This window comes from Diadema setosum, chromosome 10 (assembly GCF_964275005.1).
Source record: "Diadema setosum chromosome 10, eeDiaSeto1, whole genome shotgun sequence".
NCBI lineage: Eukaryota > Metazoa > Echinodermata > Echinoidea > Diadematoida > Diadematidae > Diadema > Diadema setosum.
In genome coordinates, this window is record NC_092694.1 from 3,531,414 (window position 1) to 3,548,699 (window position 17,286).

Here is a 17,286-nt window from a genome sequence, read left to right on the forward strand (position 1 = left end):
ACAAGTGACAGTGTCAATTTCATTGATGAAATGACAAATTGTCCATGAAATTACAATTTTGTCAACGCAATAGCAATTTCATAACGAAATTGTCATTTGCGTTGTCCGAATTGACGTCACTTGTCCACACACACAAAAAAAGAAACAATTTTGTCACAAATTGTAATTTTGGGACGAAAGACACCATGCGACACTTGGTGCCCAATACTCAAGAACAAGCTTACCCTTGAAGTTAAGGATCGCCATCTCAATGTAACTAGAACCTCACAGACTTCAAGACATCTAATCATGCATCAACTGATCCAGCTGGAATTCAGATGAGTTGTCATTTGGACTCTCAATTACTCAAATCCATACACACTGAGATGGTCTGGTAGACAGGAGCACTCCATCATAAAAACTATGGTAGATAAAAATAAACACAAATTACACAAAAATACAACATTCAGTTGATTGCAGAACACTGTACTATGCTGATGGAAAGATACTTGCACTTACATATCACCATACATACATACAATGTATGAAATGTGTTCCAACAAGAATGCACCAATACTCTTTTTTTTTTTGTTAGTTCACAAGTAATATATTTCATGCTGGAATGATCATAACTTTCTTGGGAATGCTCTGAAAGTCAAAATATTATGCTTATACGTAGATAAGCAGTGAATTTGAGAAGAGCAAAGTTAATACTGAATTAATACACACCAAAAGCTTCCACTCTTTCAGACACAAGTTACAAAATATCAGATTAATTTCATCATATTGAAAGGTGACATTATTCATTGAGAATGGTCACAAGTGCAACAATACAAAATCATGGTACAATACGTGGCTTGGAGGATCAAAATGAGAGGGCTTACTTGTGCCCAGTGTGAGATGGAATTTTATGGCTATCTGGAAGCTGCCAAAAAACCTCCTTTGAGCACTTCTCCATATGACTGATTAGTCCAGGGTTTCAACTATCCAGTGAAATTTCAGTTAAAATTTGAGTTAAAAGTAGAGCTAAAATAACAAAATCTTGAGACAACCTACTCTCACAGATTACTACTCAAAAAGGACTTGATGTTAATATGCTTCATTTTAACAAGCTTTTATCATAGTTAAGTACTCTGCCTAGCGAAGATTTTATCAAAATGCAGCCCCTATAAACTGAAAAGTTTTGACTTTGTAAAAGGCACAGTAAAATTTGTATTGGAAGAGAACTTTCCTGCACGCAAAGCATACTTTGTTTGTTTGGTTTTTTTTTCTCAGCATGACATCACAGTGATAGCAACAAACTACTCAGTGCAGAGATATCCAAGTGTGTGTGTTTCTACCATGGCAGTGCAGCGACCGGAGATCCATCTCTCATGTCGAGTTGTACACCACTTTTCCACGCACAAAAGTCTTGTCAAGGTTCAAGTCAATATCAAAGAGCAGGAGGTCCGCTCGCTTTCCAATCTCAATCCTCCCGACATTGTCAAGTTTAGCAATTCTGCAAAGAAAAATCATGCAAATATGAAAGAAAGAAAAAGAGGTGAGAATGAACTTCATGCTAAAACTCCATCACTTCATAAAGGTACTTGGAATTCTGCGTTGGACTCAACTATACAGTTAACTGTCTTCTACTTCTACATTGATACTTGTCAGGATCCAAGATCTGTCAAGATAGTGCGTCAAGCAGGATATAATATTGTCAGCTGAGAACCACAAGGACATTAACACATTCTAAGATTTGAGCATCAACAAACAAACAAAATCACTTTTCATGAAATGAAAAATTTAACTTAAAAAGTGGGGAGATATGTACATGATTGTATATAAGCATAGTTCGAAATATAGGATAAAAAAAGCATCTTTCTGATTTAATCTAGATGTTTAATTGAAATTGAAAATAATTTAGAATTGACACAGAACAGCCTAATGTAGAGGATATCCAGCTCTACAATATGATACCAATATCTCAATATCAACCCCCCCCCCCCCCCCCATTGTGATAACGCCTTTTTCCCTCATTTACTTCACTATGCAAACCTTCAAGCAACACATAACCCTTCTGCTTCTCAGCTAACGTGTCCTTGAGCAGAGTGCAGTCTGCCCTAAAGTTAGGGCAATGAAACTTTTCAATGCAGACATGCAACTTTGACACAAGAATCCGACAATGCCTCTTTTTCATTTCTTCTCCTTTTTCTATATTTGACAGTACTTCATCTGAATAGATCTTCAAATTCCCTTTCAAAGTGAAATGACACTCCATGTTTTAATTATTGACTTATTGGTATCATGTTGTAGAACTCAATCTCTTCTACATTATGGTATCAAGTTTGAATTATTTCAATCTTCAGTAAAATGAAAAAATTAAAACAAGGGTGTTATTAATTGGAGCAATGCTCACAAATCTACCCAAAACTTGTTATTTTATGAAAACTGAGAGCTTCAAGAGTTCCTTTTTAGGAACCTCTATTCCTATCCCTTTTTACTATTATAATTATCATTATCATCATTACTGTGTATGATTTGTTTGCTTACTTTCATTTTGCTGCCTCCTCCTAGTACACCTTTCAGGGCTGACTGTTTGCTCAGCCCCCCCCCCCCCCCTTTCCCCTTGCTGTTGCTTTTTCACTCTTTCCCTTTCTTTATCCCCCTAGTGATCCTTATCTTCTTTGATGTTGCCTCCCTGTTCATTCTTTTCCTTCAATGGCTGCCCCTATGATCCTCAGGATCATTACTGACCCTCCTCTGCCTTTTGTCTGTCCACCCTCCTGCTCTAATCCCCCTCCCTTTACCTGTTGGGGCTCCTTGCCTCTCCTACCCTACCCTCTCCTTTCGTTTTCTTTGTTCTGTGTCCCTAGCCTGTCCCTGACTGTTCTTGTTGTGTGAAGTCCTTTAAAATATTATGTGATTGCTTTCCCTGCTTGTTTGTCATTTTGCCTCTGACGAAGGCTCTGCTAGGATCGAAAGCTCAGGCCCCTTTTGACTCCTTTTTACTATTGAATAAGAAATCTTATCAAGTAATTCCCTTGATTTATTTCACCCCTTTTAGCAGTTGGATAAAACATATATATCTACTACTCACATTTTCATTTACACAAATGCAGACATAAAGTGGAAATACGGACAGACAATTTGTTAATGCAAAGACCTCTCTTTCTTTCATGCAGTCACCCAGTTTATATCAAATCCTTATCCAGTCTAACATGAGACACACAGTGAACATGAATCAGAAAAAGTCAGGATAGTTAGTACCTTGCTGGATTTACACCCAAATATCAAACCCCATTTACATCCAGCTAAAAACATGAAACACAGAGTGAAAACTTTAGGCAGAACACAGTGCAAGATTACCTTGCTGGATTTTCGGACACCATGGCGGCAGCCTTGCCAAGACCAACCTGGAAGACTCGGATGAGATATCGGAAGGCATCGAGACAGGAGCAGCAGGACCCAGCCAGGGTGGTAGTCCCACTGATCACCAGGCATTTACCATCGGCTGATACTTGCACTGACAGAATGAAATAAATATAATCAAATTAAGATGTTGACCCTTGTATTCAAATGTTTTTGTAAAGATACACCTGCATACCTCGGTGAACTCATCAAGCCATATCATCCTGGTCGTAATCTGCGCTCAAAAAAACAAAAACAAACACAAAAACAAAATCTCCTCTCTGAAATAAGTGTTAAATCTAAGACATTTGGTGATAGGGCTTTTGAAAAACTAGCACCATCATTATGGAAGAATCTCCTTCTCAGTACTAGATGCATTTCAGATTTTGATGAATTTAAATCTGTGTTAAAAACTCACTATTTTGATAATTGTTAACTATATGTGAATAAAGAAATATTTGAAAGATTTTGTTTCCATTTGTACACGCAAAGAGACTTATCTTATGGTATCATGCATTCTACAAACAGACTAATCATTATTATTATTATACAATGTTGTTACCACAGGCCTTTATGAAATAATAATTTTGGACCATTTTTTACATCACTGTGTGTGTAGGAGGCAACGACTTTTAATAACATGATTTCTCTCAAAGATATTTTCACTTACCCCAATTAACCTCAAATATCTAACATTCATAAAGGAATGAAATCTTGGAAGACACTGTTCAGCACTGTGATGTCTTGGTCTTTCAGAAAAATATTAGGGAAAAAAAAAACCCATATATTTTAGAATTATGTAAAACTTTGCTTACTCAATAGTGTCATGAGTTTCAAAAGGAGGGGAAAAACACTTAAGCACAGAATAGTTTTGAAAATAACGAGGTCACTAGCAATAAATGAGTCAACACATTGCACTCTGTAACCTTTAGTTACTATGTAACATTTCAACACTTACTGTTACAAGAAATAGTTGGCTTTACTATCTCTACTAACTCACATACTTTCACACACACACACACACACACACACACACAAAATGTAGGATTTAATGATCACTCACAACAGAAACTGCATTGGAATACAGTTTTACAGCCACAAATATTGGTAAATCAGATTTATGTCTATTTCAGACACTGGGTAATACTGTAAAATCAGATTTATTTTATTTTATTTCTTTTTTTAAACTTTGCTAGGAGCCAATACTTGTGAAAGTTACAAAGTCTACATGCTAGCAAAAGGTTTTGTCTATGCAATGCATTAAATGCCAAATGGCAATTTGCGTAAATTTCATGCACAAAAAAAGTTGCCGGCTCAAATTAGTGAAAGTTTTAAGTTAAGAATTGAAAAGCAGGGCAAATAATATTACTTGAGCTGTGCTACAATTACAACATAAAATTTGCATGATTATTTAATACTCATAACATTTCTGCAAATAACAACAGTAGCATACAGACACACACAACAATAATTGGCTTGCTCTGAGAATTGACTTACTGTCTCTATTACTGTATGACATCTTCATGTTCGGGATTGCTTCTGCTGTACAGTCTGAAACAAAGGCTATTTGACTGAAATGTCTCGCACTGAGAAGGTTGGCCACAGCTAGCGGGTGTCTGCAAACAAGAGATTTCACATCACTGAATATCAATGATAAGACAAAGATGTCTTCTTTCTTCTGTGTTATTGCCCAAGCATGTGAATGTGTTTTCCCACATTTTCTTTGTATACGTTTGTTGTAGCTTTTCTTGTCTGTGTTAGATGACCACAGATATGTGAAAGGCCAATTTTACATACTCGTGTCACATTTAAAGTTTGCCAGGTATTTGAAGCTGTTGCCTTCAAGATTCTTTGATCAAACTAGACTTGCACACATGAATCACCAGATCTCTTTAAACACAATGAGAGAATCACAAAATGTAGCTAACTGTCAGTTCAAGAAAATATATCCACATTTCTAACAAGTTACACTGAAAGACTCCTTGTATACAATGATACCTGGCAGGGCAATAAAGAGTAATCCACACATGGTACCTCCAGAACTGTCTATGTTTAAAAGGGTGAGTAACTATTCTAATGCCCAAATGAAGCTAAGAGTATCATTTCTTCTATAAAATGATGAGGTCAATTTTTGTTGTCAAAGAATTTCAAATGTAGGCAGTTTATATCAGACGGCAACCAGTTTCAAGAATAAACAACAAAAGCACTTGGGGAGCAGAGACCTTTGCCAAGCATGCAGCTCATTTCCTCCCACACAGGCATGCTGACAAGTGCTCAATTCCCAATGATAAAAGAACCCTTCGCCTTGTGGTTACCTCGTCAGCTTCCTGCATGTTGCGCGGCGCCTCAAGCAGAGCATGTGCTTTAGTGCGCGTATGAAAGCCTCAAATACGCTCAGCTTGAACTCCCAAGTTCATTGACCCTATTTGCCAAAAGATAAAAAAATCCTTCACAACTTTTTGACCTATTTTGCAAACAGACAAACAAACCAACAAATTGTGACAAAAACATATTAAACCTCCTTGGCAGAAGTAATAAAACCACAAAATCTTGCTGGAATACCATTGCAGCATGCATACTCACACAAAATAAATGCCTGATCATGTGTGCACTCTAAACCAATCATTTGATTAGGATCTGCTTGATCATTTCATGATATCAGTTTAAACAGAATTAACCGCTTAATGGCTGGCATTTTTAAGTCAGACATATAATGCATCTTTTTGCTTCACTCGGTAGCACAATGCACTATGCACTGTACACTAGAACGTGACATTTATGGCAGAAGTTATTCACTTCACAAGCCCTGACATATCTGTACCAAATATCAACAAAGTTCAAACGTCTATGATACTTACACATGGCACATATCTCCAATGACCTCAACAGTGGGCGGAGCTAACTGATGGTAACCAGGTAACAATGGGAAGCGGTCAGTCATTCCAAAGTTCACTAAACTGGGATTTCTGTATGATGTGATTTGAGAAACAAAGACGTCAAATGACTAGGAAAACAACTCAATATCACAGAGGTGTGCACACACATTGCATACTCACACACAAGGTGTCAGTAAATGACAGGGGGATAAAAATAAATGCTGCATCTAAATGAATTTAAAGGTCTACTCTAAATGATACTAAGTTAAATTAGAAAGGAAAGATATTTCATACTGATAACAATAAGCCAATTGGACAGTTGGACAGTTTAATATGTTAATGTATAATATCAAACTGGGTCTATCAATTACAGGTTCATATAAGCTTTACAAATGCATAAATAGCTCTCAACCATAGAAATGCTGCATCGAGACAACAAAAATGAGTAATCTTGTGGATTGATATTGAACCATTTCAACATTTACTTCTCAAATTTTCAAAACTTAATAAAAGAGAAATCAAACATCATATCAAATCCCTTGACTCCCCCCTCCTCTTTAATAAAATGAAATTTCACAGAGAAAACAACACTCACCTATGGTGGAAATTACAGACATTGAAGAGATGGGTGATGTGGAATTGCTGAGATGGATCAAGCTTCAAGGCATTGAGAATTTCATTCTCTTTGGCGACCCTATCATGACCAAGTGCTGGCACTATTCCTCTGTGAAGTAGATTGGATCCAGTGAAGAAAACAAACAAGAACAAAGAGGAAAAATGAATTTAATTAAGTCTAGAAAAGCACTCAGAGAGCGCAGACCTCCGCCAAGCAGCTCATATCCACCCATACATGCATGCTAAAAGTCACCCAATTTCTCAATAGGGAGCTTTAGATTTTGACGCGCGGACGTTTGAGCCGACGCTTGCGCTGGACATTCTCCTCTCCCTGCGTCGTGTGGAAAAGTAGCTTTAGATTACGCTGGGACGCAACGTATGAAAAACAACTTCGCGCCCCCATATGATCAGTGCATGAAGAAGCTCTCTACGTCGCAAACTGTGCGGACGTGAAAATAGCCCAGTACGCGTAGTGAAAAACTCAGGCGACGCAAGCTAAAAATAGATTGACTTTACGCGCGTTACTGCGCATGCTCAGAACATGTTTTTTTTCCTTTGAACGTCCGCGCGTCTAATATCTAAAGCTCCCTAATATAGAAGCCTTGTGATAACATCCTCAGTTTCCAGGCCAGCTATGCAGTCGCAGCGCCTTGCCAAAGCAGAACAGGCACTCTAAGCACGTATGCATACCTACAATACATGCAGCTTGAACTCCTTAAGGTCATTGACCCTGTTTGGAAAAGGACAAAAAAATTCTTTCAAAATTCCATAAAAATTCCCAGATCACCACGAAAAGTTAATCATCTGTTCATTGTGTCAGCACTTTCCCTGCAAGTGTCATTCATATACATTCAAAATTTTTTGAAATTATTTTGCAAATAGACATACAAATCAACATCAATGAAAACCATAACCTGCCTTGGCAGAGGTAAATACTGTGTATACATGAGGAGCATGAAGTGTCATGTCACCATTAATGTTCAGAGACATTATGATATCGAGATAGCAAATTATTTATTAAGCAACCTTTTAACTGACTCAAGAATTTAGCATGCCTCACCTGTAACTGAACTGCAACAAGAAAATATGTCAGTTAATACCCAAAACCATTTACACAATAAAAACAACAAAATGGGAAAATGCATACTCTGGTCATTACAGTCTGGTCATGGTTACAATGAAGGAGTTTTTTTCACCTGTTGAGTAACATCTTCATGCGAAGATAGTCATCTTGGCCGTCTACATGGGGACTGATGGTCATCATCTTACAGCTGGGCATGGCATCCAGAAGTCTCTCAAACTTTTCTTGAGGCATGTGCTGCTCCCCTGGAGGCAGTCCTCCAAAGTCGTTCACTATTGGACCCTGTGGGTAAAGAGCATGCACAGATGCCATGGTCAGAGAGCAGCTAGAAGTGAGAATTTTGCCGAGCCTTTGGCGCCAAACGAGGCAAGGGGACAAAACACATGCATATGACAAAAAAGAAGCAAGATTACATCAATGATGATGTCACTACATTGTTGATAAAATAAGACAGGACTAACTGTTTATGTGGACAAGTTGATTGTGACAGGCTTTTTGAAGCACATGATTTTATTCACTTAATTAAGAGAAAACAACCATGTACCAGTAAATGGGCACACTTTTCATCAACAATTTGTGGTAGGCAGAAACTTTGTGTGGATGCCAACATGAACTGTTGTTTCACTCTCACTTCTTTGTCTTTTTTAATTGCCACATCATTGTACATTAAATGGTTTAGGGCTGGCTGCTTGTTATAATAGCTCCCTTCCCTTTCAACCATGCTGTTGCTATTTCACTCTTTTCCTATTCTCTATCCTTCCATTATTCCTCATCTCCTTTGATGTTGCCTCCCTATTCATCTTTATCCCTCACAGGTCACCCCCTATGATCCTTGGGATCATCACTGGCCCACCTTTCCCTTTGTCTGCTTGCCCCTTTGCTTTAATCCCTCTTTCATTGAATACTTGGCTCCCTGCCTTTGACTTTGAGCCTTGCACCTCTTTTGTTTTCTTTGTCCTGTGTCCCTACCACTCCTTAGATCTTGCTTGAATGCTGTGTATTGAATACTTCAGTCCATGTGATTGCTCTCCCTGCATGTTTGTCTTTCATTTTGCCTCTGATGAACATTCTGCTAGGATCGAAAGCTCTGGCCCCAAAATGTAAAACACATTGTAGCCATAGGCATTATCTATCTCTTAGCAGTTAATGATATCCTGCATTTACGAAGAAATATTCTGTGGGATCATAAGACTTACTCCTGGACAACACATTCTAAGGGTCTATCCACATTACAGCATTACATGACTATGGAGTCAAAAGGGGCCTGAGCTTTCGATCCTAGCAGAATCTTCATCAGAGGCAAAATGACAAACAGGCAGGGAAAGCAATCACATAATAGGACATCACACAACAAGAACAGTCAGGGACTGGCTAGGGACACAGAACGATACTATTTTGTATTACTCTCACAAAGATGTTAATTGTATAGATTATTTTCTGAATACAGACTTGGAACGCATATATGATTGGATGTGTTTGAACAAACTTAGTTTGAATGTTGATAAAACGGAGAGTATACTGATTGGTACCCGTGCAATGTTGACAAAACGCAAAGATTTAAATGTTTATATTAACGGAAAACATATTCAATGCAAAGAAGCCGTGAAATACTTAGGGGTGATAATAGACCAAGAATTGAAATGGAATGATCATATTGAATATCTTTGTAAAAAAATTGGTAAATTGGTTAATTTTTTAGGTCGTCTTCGAGTTTATATTAATGAATGTAATTTGAAATTGATTTACCGCACAATAATTCTCCCTTTGTTTGATTACGCAGATATAGTGTATGATTCCTCCCACCTGAAATATACCGATCGACTGCAGAAATTACAAAATAGGGCTGGTAGAATAATACTTGGAATAAGTCCCTATAAACATATATCCAATCATGAATTACATCAAATTTTGAATTGGGAATCCCTGAAATCTCGCCGTATTAAACATTCTATATCTTTGGTGTATAAAAGTTTAAATGATCTCAGCGCATCATATATGCAAAATTTATTTCAATTTGTTTCACATCCATACAATTTACGCTCCCATGGAAATCTCTCCTTACCAAAGCCTCACACTGATTATTGTAAAAGAATGTTTTCATATCGTGGAGCTTCTTACTTTAATGATTTACCATGTGATGTTAAATGTTTAATTTCATATAATTTGTTTCTTAAAATTGATCAACACATACCAAAATGGCTTTAATGTATATATATATATATATGTATAATGATATCATGGATATTTTGGGCGGGGGGGGGGGGGGGGGGAGGAGGGTGAGTCATAATGATGGGATAATTGGGGTTGCAATGTATTTGATTCAACTGATAGGTGTCAGGGGTATATGTTTCCATTTTGTTCTTATCTTAATCTCATTTTTGGTTTGATTTAAGACTTATTGATATTCTTCATTATTATGTATTATTTATTCATGTCTTTATCATTGTGTGTATCACATCATTGTTATTTCTAGGACCCCTCTGGAAAACAGCTGTGTTATGACAAACATAGCTGAGTAGGGCTATCCTTCCGTTCATTTTATGTACTATTTTGTTTATGCAATGATTATAATTATGTAATGTGACTTTTAACGGAAAATAAATTCAAATCAAATCAAACAAAGAAAACTAAAGGAGAGGGTAGGAGGTCATGGGCAAGGAGCCCATCAGGTAAAGGAAGGGGATTAGAGCAGGAGGGTGGACAGACAAAAGGCAGAGGAGGGTCAGTAATGATCCTGAGGACCATGGGGGCAACCATTGAAGGAAAAAGGATGAATAGGAAGGCAACATCAAACAAGATTAAAGGAACAACAGAGAGATAAAGAAAGGAAAACATGAAACAGCAACAGCAAGAGTGGGTGGAGGGGGGGGGGGCTGAACAAGCAGCAAACCCTCATGTGGTGTACCACAAAGAGGCAACGAAATGAAAGTAAGAGTCAACCAACAAATGCAAGTTACCAAACAGATCAAAGTATAAAATATATATCTTTTAAACTATGCAGAAAAGTTGAAATCCATTTAGGTGTACTTTTTGTGGGTTCTCTGCTGGGTGGTCACATATATAAAATGGAAAATTCTTCCTCTAATCTCTGTTCATTGAGAAGGCAGCATAATTGGGACAAGGGGTCTAACTCTTAACTCTCAAACTGAACAGTCCTGATTAAACAATGGTGACTTAAAGAAGCCAGTTTGACATGCTCCACCCACCTCAGCATGGATCCCTTCACAGGTTGCTCCGCGGTCCATCTTACCAACAACATCTTCCAGAATTTTCAGGGTCTCAAAGACTTTACCACCTTCTAGATTCTCTGGATACACAGTGGATGCTAGGAATGATGTCACTCCATACTTTGGAAGTCTTTCCTGAGTGTATTCTGACAAAATAAAGAAGAAATTTCCTGTAGGAGTCCTTTAATAATTGAGTACAGGATTAACCCATTGACCATGAGCAAATTTTGCTATAACACACACTTCTCACAGACACCTGCCCAAGTGTACTCTCAACTGGTTAAACACTAGCCATGCACTGATTGCAAAGGAAAGTTGATTTGTCCCAATAGACCGCTTCAAGAACAGAATTATCCAGATTTTATGCATACCTTGAAATCAAACTTTGTTTTTGGCTACAAGTAAACCTGCCTGATTGCTTGGCTTGGCAACAACTAATGTTTTTCTCAAGTATTGACATGACTTCAGTATAAAAGGTAATCATCAGAGGAATTTTATATCCTGTAAAGAATAATCCCGAGCATATTTGGGCAGGTGTCTACAGAAACGGGTACTTTTATAGTAGAATCAGCTCGTCCTCAATGGGTTAAATTTGAAAGTTTAGTGAAATGCCCTATTGCAGAGTTGAAAAAAAAAAAAAAAAAGAGATGCAACTCGGTGACATTTTACAATTTAGATTTTAAAATCAGAGCTCATTGTGTCAAACATTCATTCTTCAGGCAGTCTTTTAATGACAAATGTATTTTACTGATATTCTCCAGAATACAATTATAGGGTACATTTCATCACAAAATTCACAGACTGAATTTTACATGAGGAAGGTGCAGCAATAACTGTCCATGATTGTGAATAACAATATAAATGATTTGGACACCCATATCACAAGCTCACATACCTGGATGTTGCCAGAATTCCAGAAGGTCATCAGCTCCTCCTAGTGAGTACAACAGAGAAATTAAGATTGGAGGATCAATTAGTGATACAGGCAGAAGGTTTAATAAGAAGAGGGGAGGTGGGATGGTCATCGTGCAAAGTAGGATGTGAATCTAGTATGGACTTTGAGATGAAGTTGATTATTAAGCAATAAGGATCTGCTTCATCATTTACACAACAAAATATACAATGCACACATCATTCTGTTTAGAGATGAGTGTCATCACTCACACACGCCACCTTCAAAACAGTCCAAACACCCTCGGCTATCCAACACTGCACTCTGGTAAAATCACTGTCAGACCAGTAACCTTTTCAGGAATGGACCAGTAAAAAATGTGAAAACTGGGTACCTACTGGTCCAAAAGACAGGTTGGACAAATCAAGAAAAAAACCGGGGGGTTAGTGTGCAGCCCTGGCTATCCTCTTGGGCATGTTAACTGCGCAAATGTACCTTGTGTGGATGAATCCTTAACAATGCCCTAACTGATGTGTATTTGGGTTTTCAATGTGCAGTAGACGTAGGGTTCATAAGCCTGCAACTATCGGTACTCTGCTATCTTTAGCCGCAGTCACACTGGCAAACAATGAGAAGTTCAACTTTGAGAACACTTCATGAAGTTTGCTCGTTCATTCACATAGATGTCCAAAGTTCTCATAGTTTCAGTTCTCAATACGTCTCACAGTTTGGGTGACACTAGTGGGCATTTGCAATAAGAAGAAACACAAACAGAATGTGAACCAGTCACATAATAAACTTCACAAAGTTTCAGGTGTCTGTTAAGCCTGCTGCACAAAATTCCAGAAGATTTGTAGAAGTTCAGGAAATTTCCCTAGTTTTGGTAGTGAGAAAGTTGGCAAAAAGTCTTTTGCTCTGACTGACCAAGCTTTGAGAACCTAAACTTTGACAAGTTCTGCAAGTGTGACTGTGGCTGTAGCGGATGATCAGATTATCCTGATCCCTCACCTAGGCCATGGTGATGGATATCTACAAAACCCGGTGTGACAATTTCTGCATGGTGACGATCAACTGCACTCTTCACGAAGTCAGTTTCCTGGTCAAGGATAGCTGCAGCAGGTTAAAAAAATATATATATTCATATCTATATATTATCAGAAAGAATTGATAATATCAATATAAAATATAGCAACACAGCTCTGTACTAGAATCTAGATAAGGGTAGGTACCACTTTACTTGAAAAGAAGCATGGTTGTAACATCAGTAACATTGGGGTACCGGTACTGTGCTTGTTCCTTGTACTTTTCCAGTTCTAATCGCAACTTTAATACGTGTACCTTTATTTTCATTGGCAACCAGTTTCAAGTACACTAATAGAAATGTTTCAAAGTTATTTGTAGTTGAGTATGTGGATATGATTTTACCACAGCACGGGTACTTAGAAGTCTACTACTTTTAGACTCGAAGAAGAAGAGGAGTACTGATAGTGATATCAATACACATTACATATTGGAGTGTCTACATGTATTCAATAGGCACTTCATAATTCTAATAGCACATGTAGTTAGTACATGTTTCTTTCATTGCTGTGAACTTCAACCTCAGAAGATGAAAATTCAAGCAAAACATCACTTGTTTTTTCCGCGAGTCCTGAAAATTACGAATTTAGCAAAATTATAAGTATTCTCTCAGATTTTGGAGAAAAAAAAATATAGATAGATCTATATCTATAGAAACCTAGACCCTGCTTCAGTTAACCCCACCACAAAAAGTTATCTTCTTGCAGTGCAAAATTGCATTTCATATTAAATACTAAACATGATTTTCCTGATGGAATAATCAACTAGCTAGAGCTATCATATCATCTTACCATAATTTATGTAAAATCAAAACAAAAAAAAATCACTAAGCATTCAGCCTTAAATAAATGCTCCATATTCGTACAATCATAGTCATACTCATATTGACGTTCGTTCCATAGCAGGGTCTAACTGCGAAACACAGCCCAGACGCCGAACGAGAGGCGCTCGGCTCCCACAGTATAACTGTGTACAAGGAGCTGAGGAGCTCCCCGGGGTCTAAGCAGGGTCTAATTTCAGTACATAAATTTACTTAACTAGACTAGAATTTACTAAAAATCATTAGGCCCTAAGTTAATGTTAGTTTCAATCTTGATTCTAAGTTCTATCATGCACATAGCCAGGGCCTCCTGCTGATAAATCATGTAGGGCCTAAATAGAGTTTGGCAGCGTTAAACATTAATGGGTTCTTGTGAATACAGACTTTGATATCACCCTTGAAATAACCATAACACACAAATTCAATCAAGTAAGAACAAATCATTGAAATTTAAAGTTTAATGATAAGATTGAACTCGACAATTATCTACTACATGGATTTCAATACATGGGACTAACACTAGCATAACTTCGCAACTTTATAGGAGATAGCACGTTACTTTTCAAATTGATGGCATTTTAAGATTATGTTCATGATAATACCTGTAATATGCCCATCTTCTATAATGATATGAAGGTTTCCTTCCCGCACTTCGCCTCCTGGGAGAGCGATTTGTTTGCATGATATACAGGTAAAACTGTCGTCCATTGTCACACCCGCGTACACACTGCAAGACGTGGCGGACACGTATATACCCACTCGCCCGCCCCGCGCGCCGCCGCCGCACCTCGCCCCGCCGGCCTGCGCCAGTCGCCTCCCCTGGCGCCCGCTAGCGCTGTGAGCTGTGCTGCGCTGGAGCTCGATCTCACTTTTTGTACTCCTACCAAGGAGGTACGCCTAGTACCTCCGCCATGGTCCGACGATCGATCGCCGATCCGTCCGATCCCGAGCTAGCTGATGGCTGAATCCGGGTATCAGTGCCAGGAGTATGCTGTCTGTGGGGTGACGTGCATTTAATTTAGTAAATAATATCTCGAGCGAGCCATGGCCTCGTCTAGTTATACGTCTGAGTTGAGGTAAGCTGCAAATGATTGTGTACGGTAGTAGATGTGGTATTAGCTGTAAAGCATGTTTAATTACAGTAAGACTCTAACTCCTTATTCTGTATGTAATTTACCAGTATCGCCAGACATTTCGATACCTGTACACACGCAGTCATGTAAACAGTCATAGCATGATAGCCAAACTGTCAGCTTCGACATTCCACACTGAACGCAGCACGTGCACAACACAACCTCCACACTGTACTGCCCAGGGGTCCGTTTCATGAAGCTATCACATAAAAGCTATCACATAAATCTTAAAATGGCCAAGCCGCTCCTAAGCTAGGAGAGACTTTCACAGAGAAGTAAAAACCATTTCACGAAGTCTCTCCTAAGCTATGAGAGACTTTAATTTTTTCAATCGTCATGTTCGAGGGTAATACTAATTAACATATCATTAGCATATCATTAACTTTTTCTCCCTATTGTGTTACATGCGTTGAGCACTCGCTACATAGACATAGCACGTATACACACAGTGTATACAGCGCAGAGGCAACAAATCTACGACGGAGGCAGGATCCTAGAGGCTAAGTTGCATTCTACACCGCTACCAGTACATATTTCTATTAGTGAGTATATTTAAAGCTGTCTACAATTGAAAAGTAATGCATGTGGATTCATAATGTGATATTATTTGGATATATTTTTGTTCGAATCTTCTACAATTCTCCAAAGGGCTAGCTAGATGTAGATCTAATCTTACCGGTAGTAGCGTTGTCACAATAGTCCCACGTAGGCACATCGCCGTTTGTTTGAATGACCAAATGGCCAGCTGAGTTTAGGTAGTTTGTTACTTAGCATGGTAGGGTCTACTACAACTTCTAACGTTGTTACAAGTAATAGTGAAATGTTTGTAGGTTGATTTTCATGATATATTTAGCGTGCAGATATTTCATGAGAGAAATTGCCCGATTTGTTCATGTATGGGTGAATTGCAGGTAACTTAAGGCCTGAATAGTGAAGGGATCGAAGAAGAAACCGGAAATTTTATAAGAATTGGTCTGCATTTTATTATTAATATTATGTTAGGCCTAGTTTGAAGACGTGTCTAACATTGAATAATTACACTGTCACTAGCTGTGTGGATAGTATTCAGAAGTGATACACATTTTCCGTTCTGTGTCAAATCGACAGGAAAAATCTGTTGGGTTTTTTTTTTTTTCAATCTAGAAAATCTAGGTTATTTTGTCCAACAGAATTATGGGGCCTAGCCTAAGCCTAATGTTTTTTTAGGGTAGGCCCTAACGTGAAATTATAGCGTTAGCATTTACACTACAGAGAACCAGCTGTAAGTTACCTGTGTCATTGTTACGTTTACAAGTCCTAATGTTACTGTCTAACGTTGCTATAGGTCTACAACAAAAACTTGTAACGCGACTAGGGGTTAGGGGTTATAATAACAGCGACCAGCCCGAACGCGAAGCACTTTGTACAACTAACAGGGAGTGCCCTGGGGTTAGGGCAGGTAGTACTATCTGGAGAGTCTGACAGTGGTTAGACTAACTAGATCTAGTAGCAGTAGTAGGGCCTAGTAGTAGTACGTAGATCCAGGTCTACACAGAATATGAATTGGAAACCATGGTTCAGATCTTGGTTCAGACTTGAAAGCTATCTTCCACAATTCTAAGTGCATACAGCACTGTAATCGCAATGCATGTGTCACAATAAGATAGAGAATGATGTTTACCTAAATTCATTGGCATGGAACCTCTAGAATTCTACTGCTATACTACCAGGTGTCTATAGATCTAGAATCCAGTGGTATAGTGATCCTGAGTAGCACCTACTGACCTAGATACTACTTAACCAGTGTATACCAAAAGTATAACCAGACTAGACCCTTAGCCTTGGTATTCTTAAACATATTATCATTAACATAAATAGGCATATCACTCATCAGTAAGGAAGTTAATAGGTCTTCTAAATAGTGCTATCTATCTATGCAGTTAGTAGATTCTATAGGTCCATACTCCGATGCTAGTACCGCTTACACAACTTCTTTTAGCAATTTAATTGATGATGATGACATGACAACAGTTGATGATCAGAGTCAGACTGTGGCTGCATCTCAGGCTGTAACTGTGATCAACCCGAATGTGAAGCCACAGTACAGCTGGTCCTACCAGATCTTAGGTAGATGTAGACCTTGCAACGTGGATGCCTATCGACAAGATCTAGAACCTCAAGAAGTCATAATACCCCAAACTATAGGCTTACACA

At 38.3% G+C, this 17,286-nt stretch overlaps 1 protein-coding gene across 1 annotated transcript; it reads right to left on the reverse strand.

The window, feature by feature from the left end:
• Nucleotides 1-1,152: 1,152 nt before the first annotated feature.
• On the reverse strand, nt 1,153-14,680 carry LOC140234265 (N-acetylglucosamine-6-phosphate deacetylase-like). The gene is made up of 10 exons (XM_072314326.1): nt 14,563-14,680; nt 13,069-13,170; nt 12,064-12,102; nt 11,148-11,314; nt 8,057-8,223; nt 6,841-6,969; nt 6,228-6,335; nt 4,867-4,985; nt 3,328-3,484; nt 1,153-1,477 (listed from the first exon to the last, which is right to left on the reverse strand). Exons 1-10 carry the CDS (start codon nt 14,666-14,668, stop codon nt 1,351-1,353), a joined length of 1,221 nt encoding a protein of 406 aa, XP_072170427.1. The 5' UTR covers nt 14,669-14,680; the 3' UTR covers nt 1,153-1,350.
• Between the last annotated feature and the right edge of the window lie 2,606 nt (nt 14,681-17,286).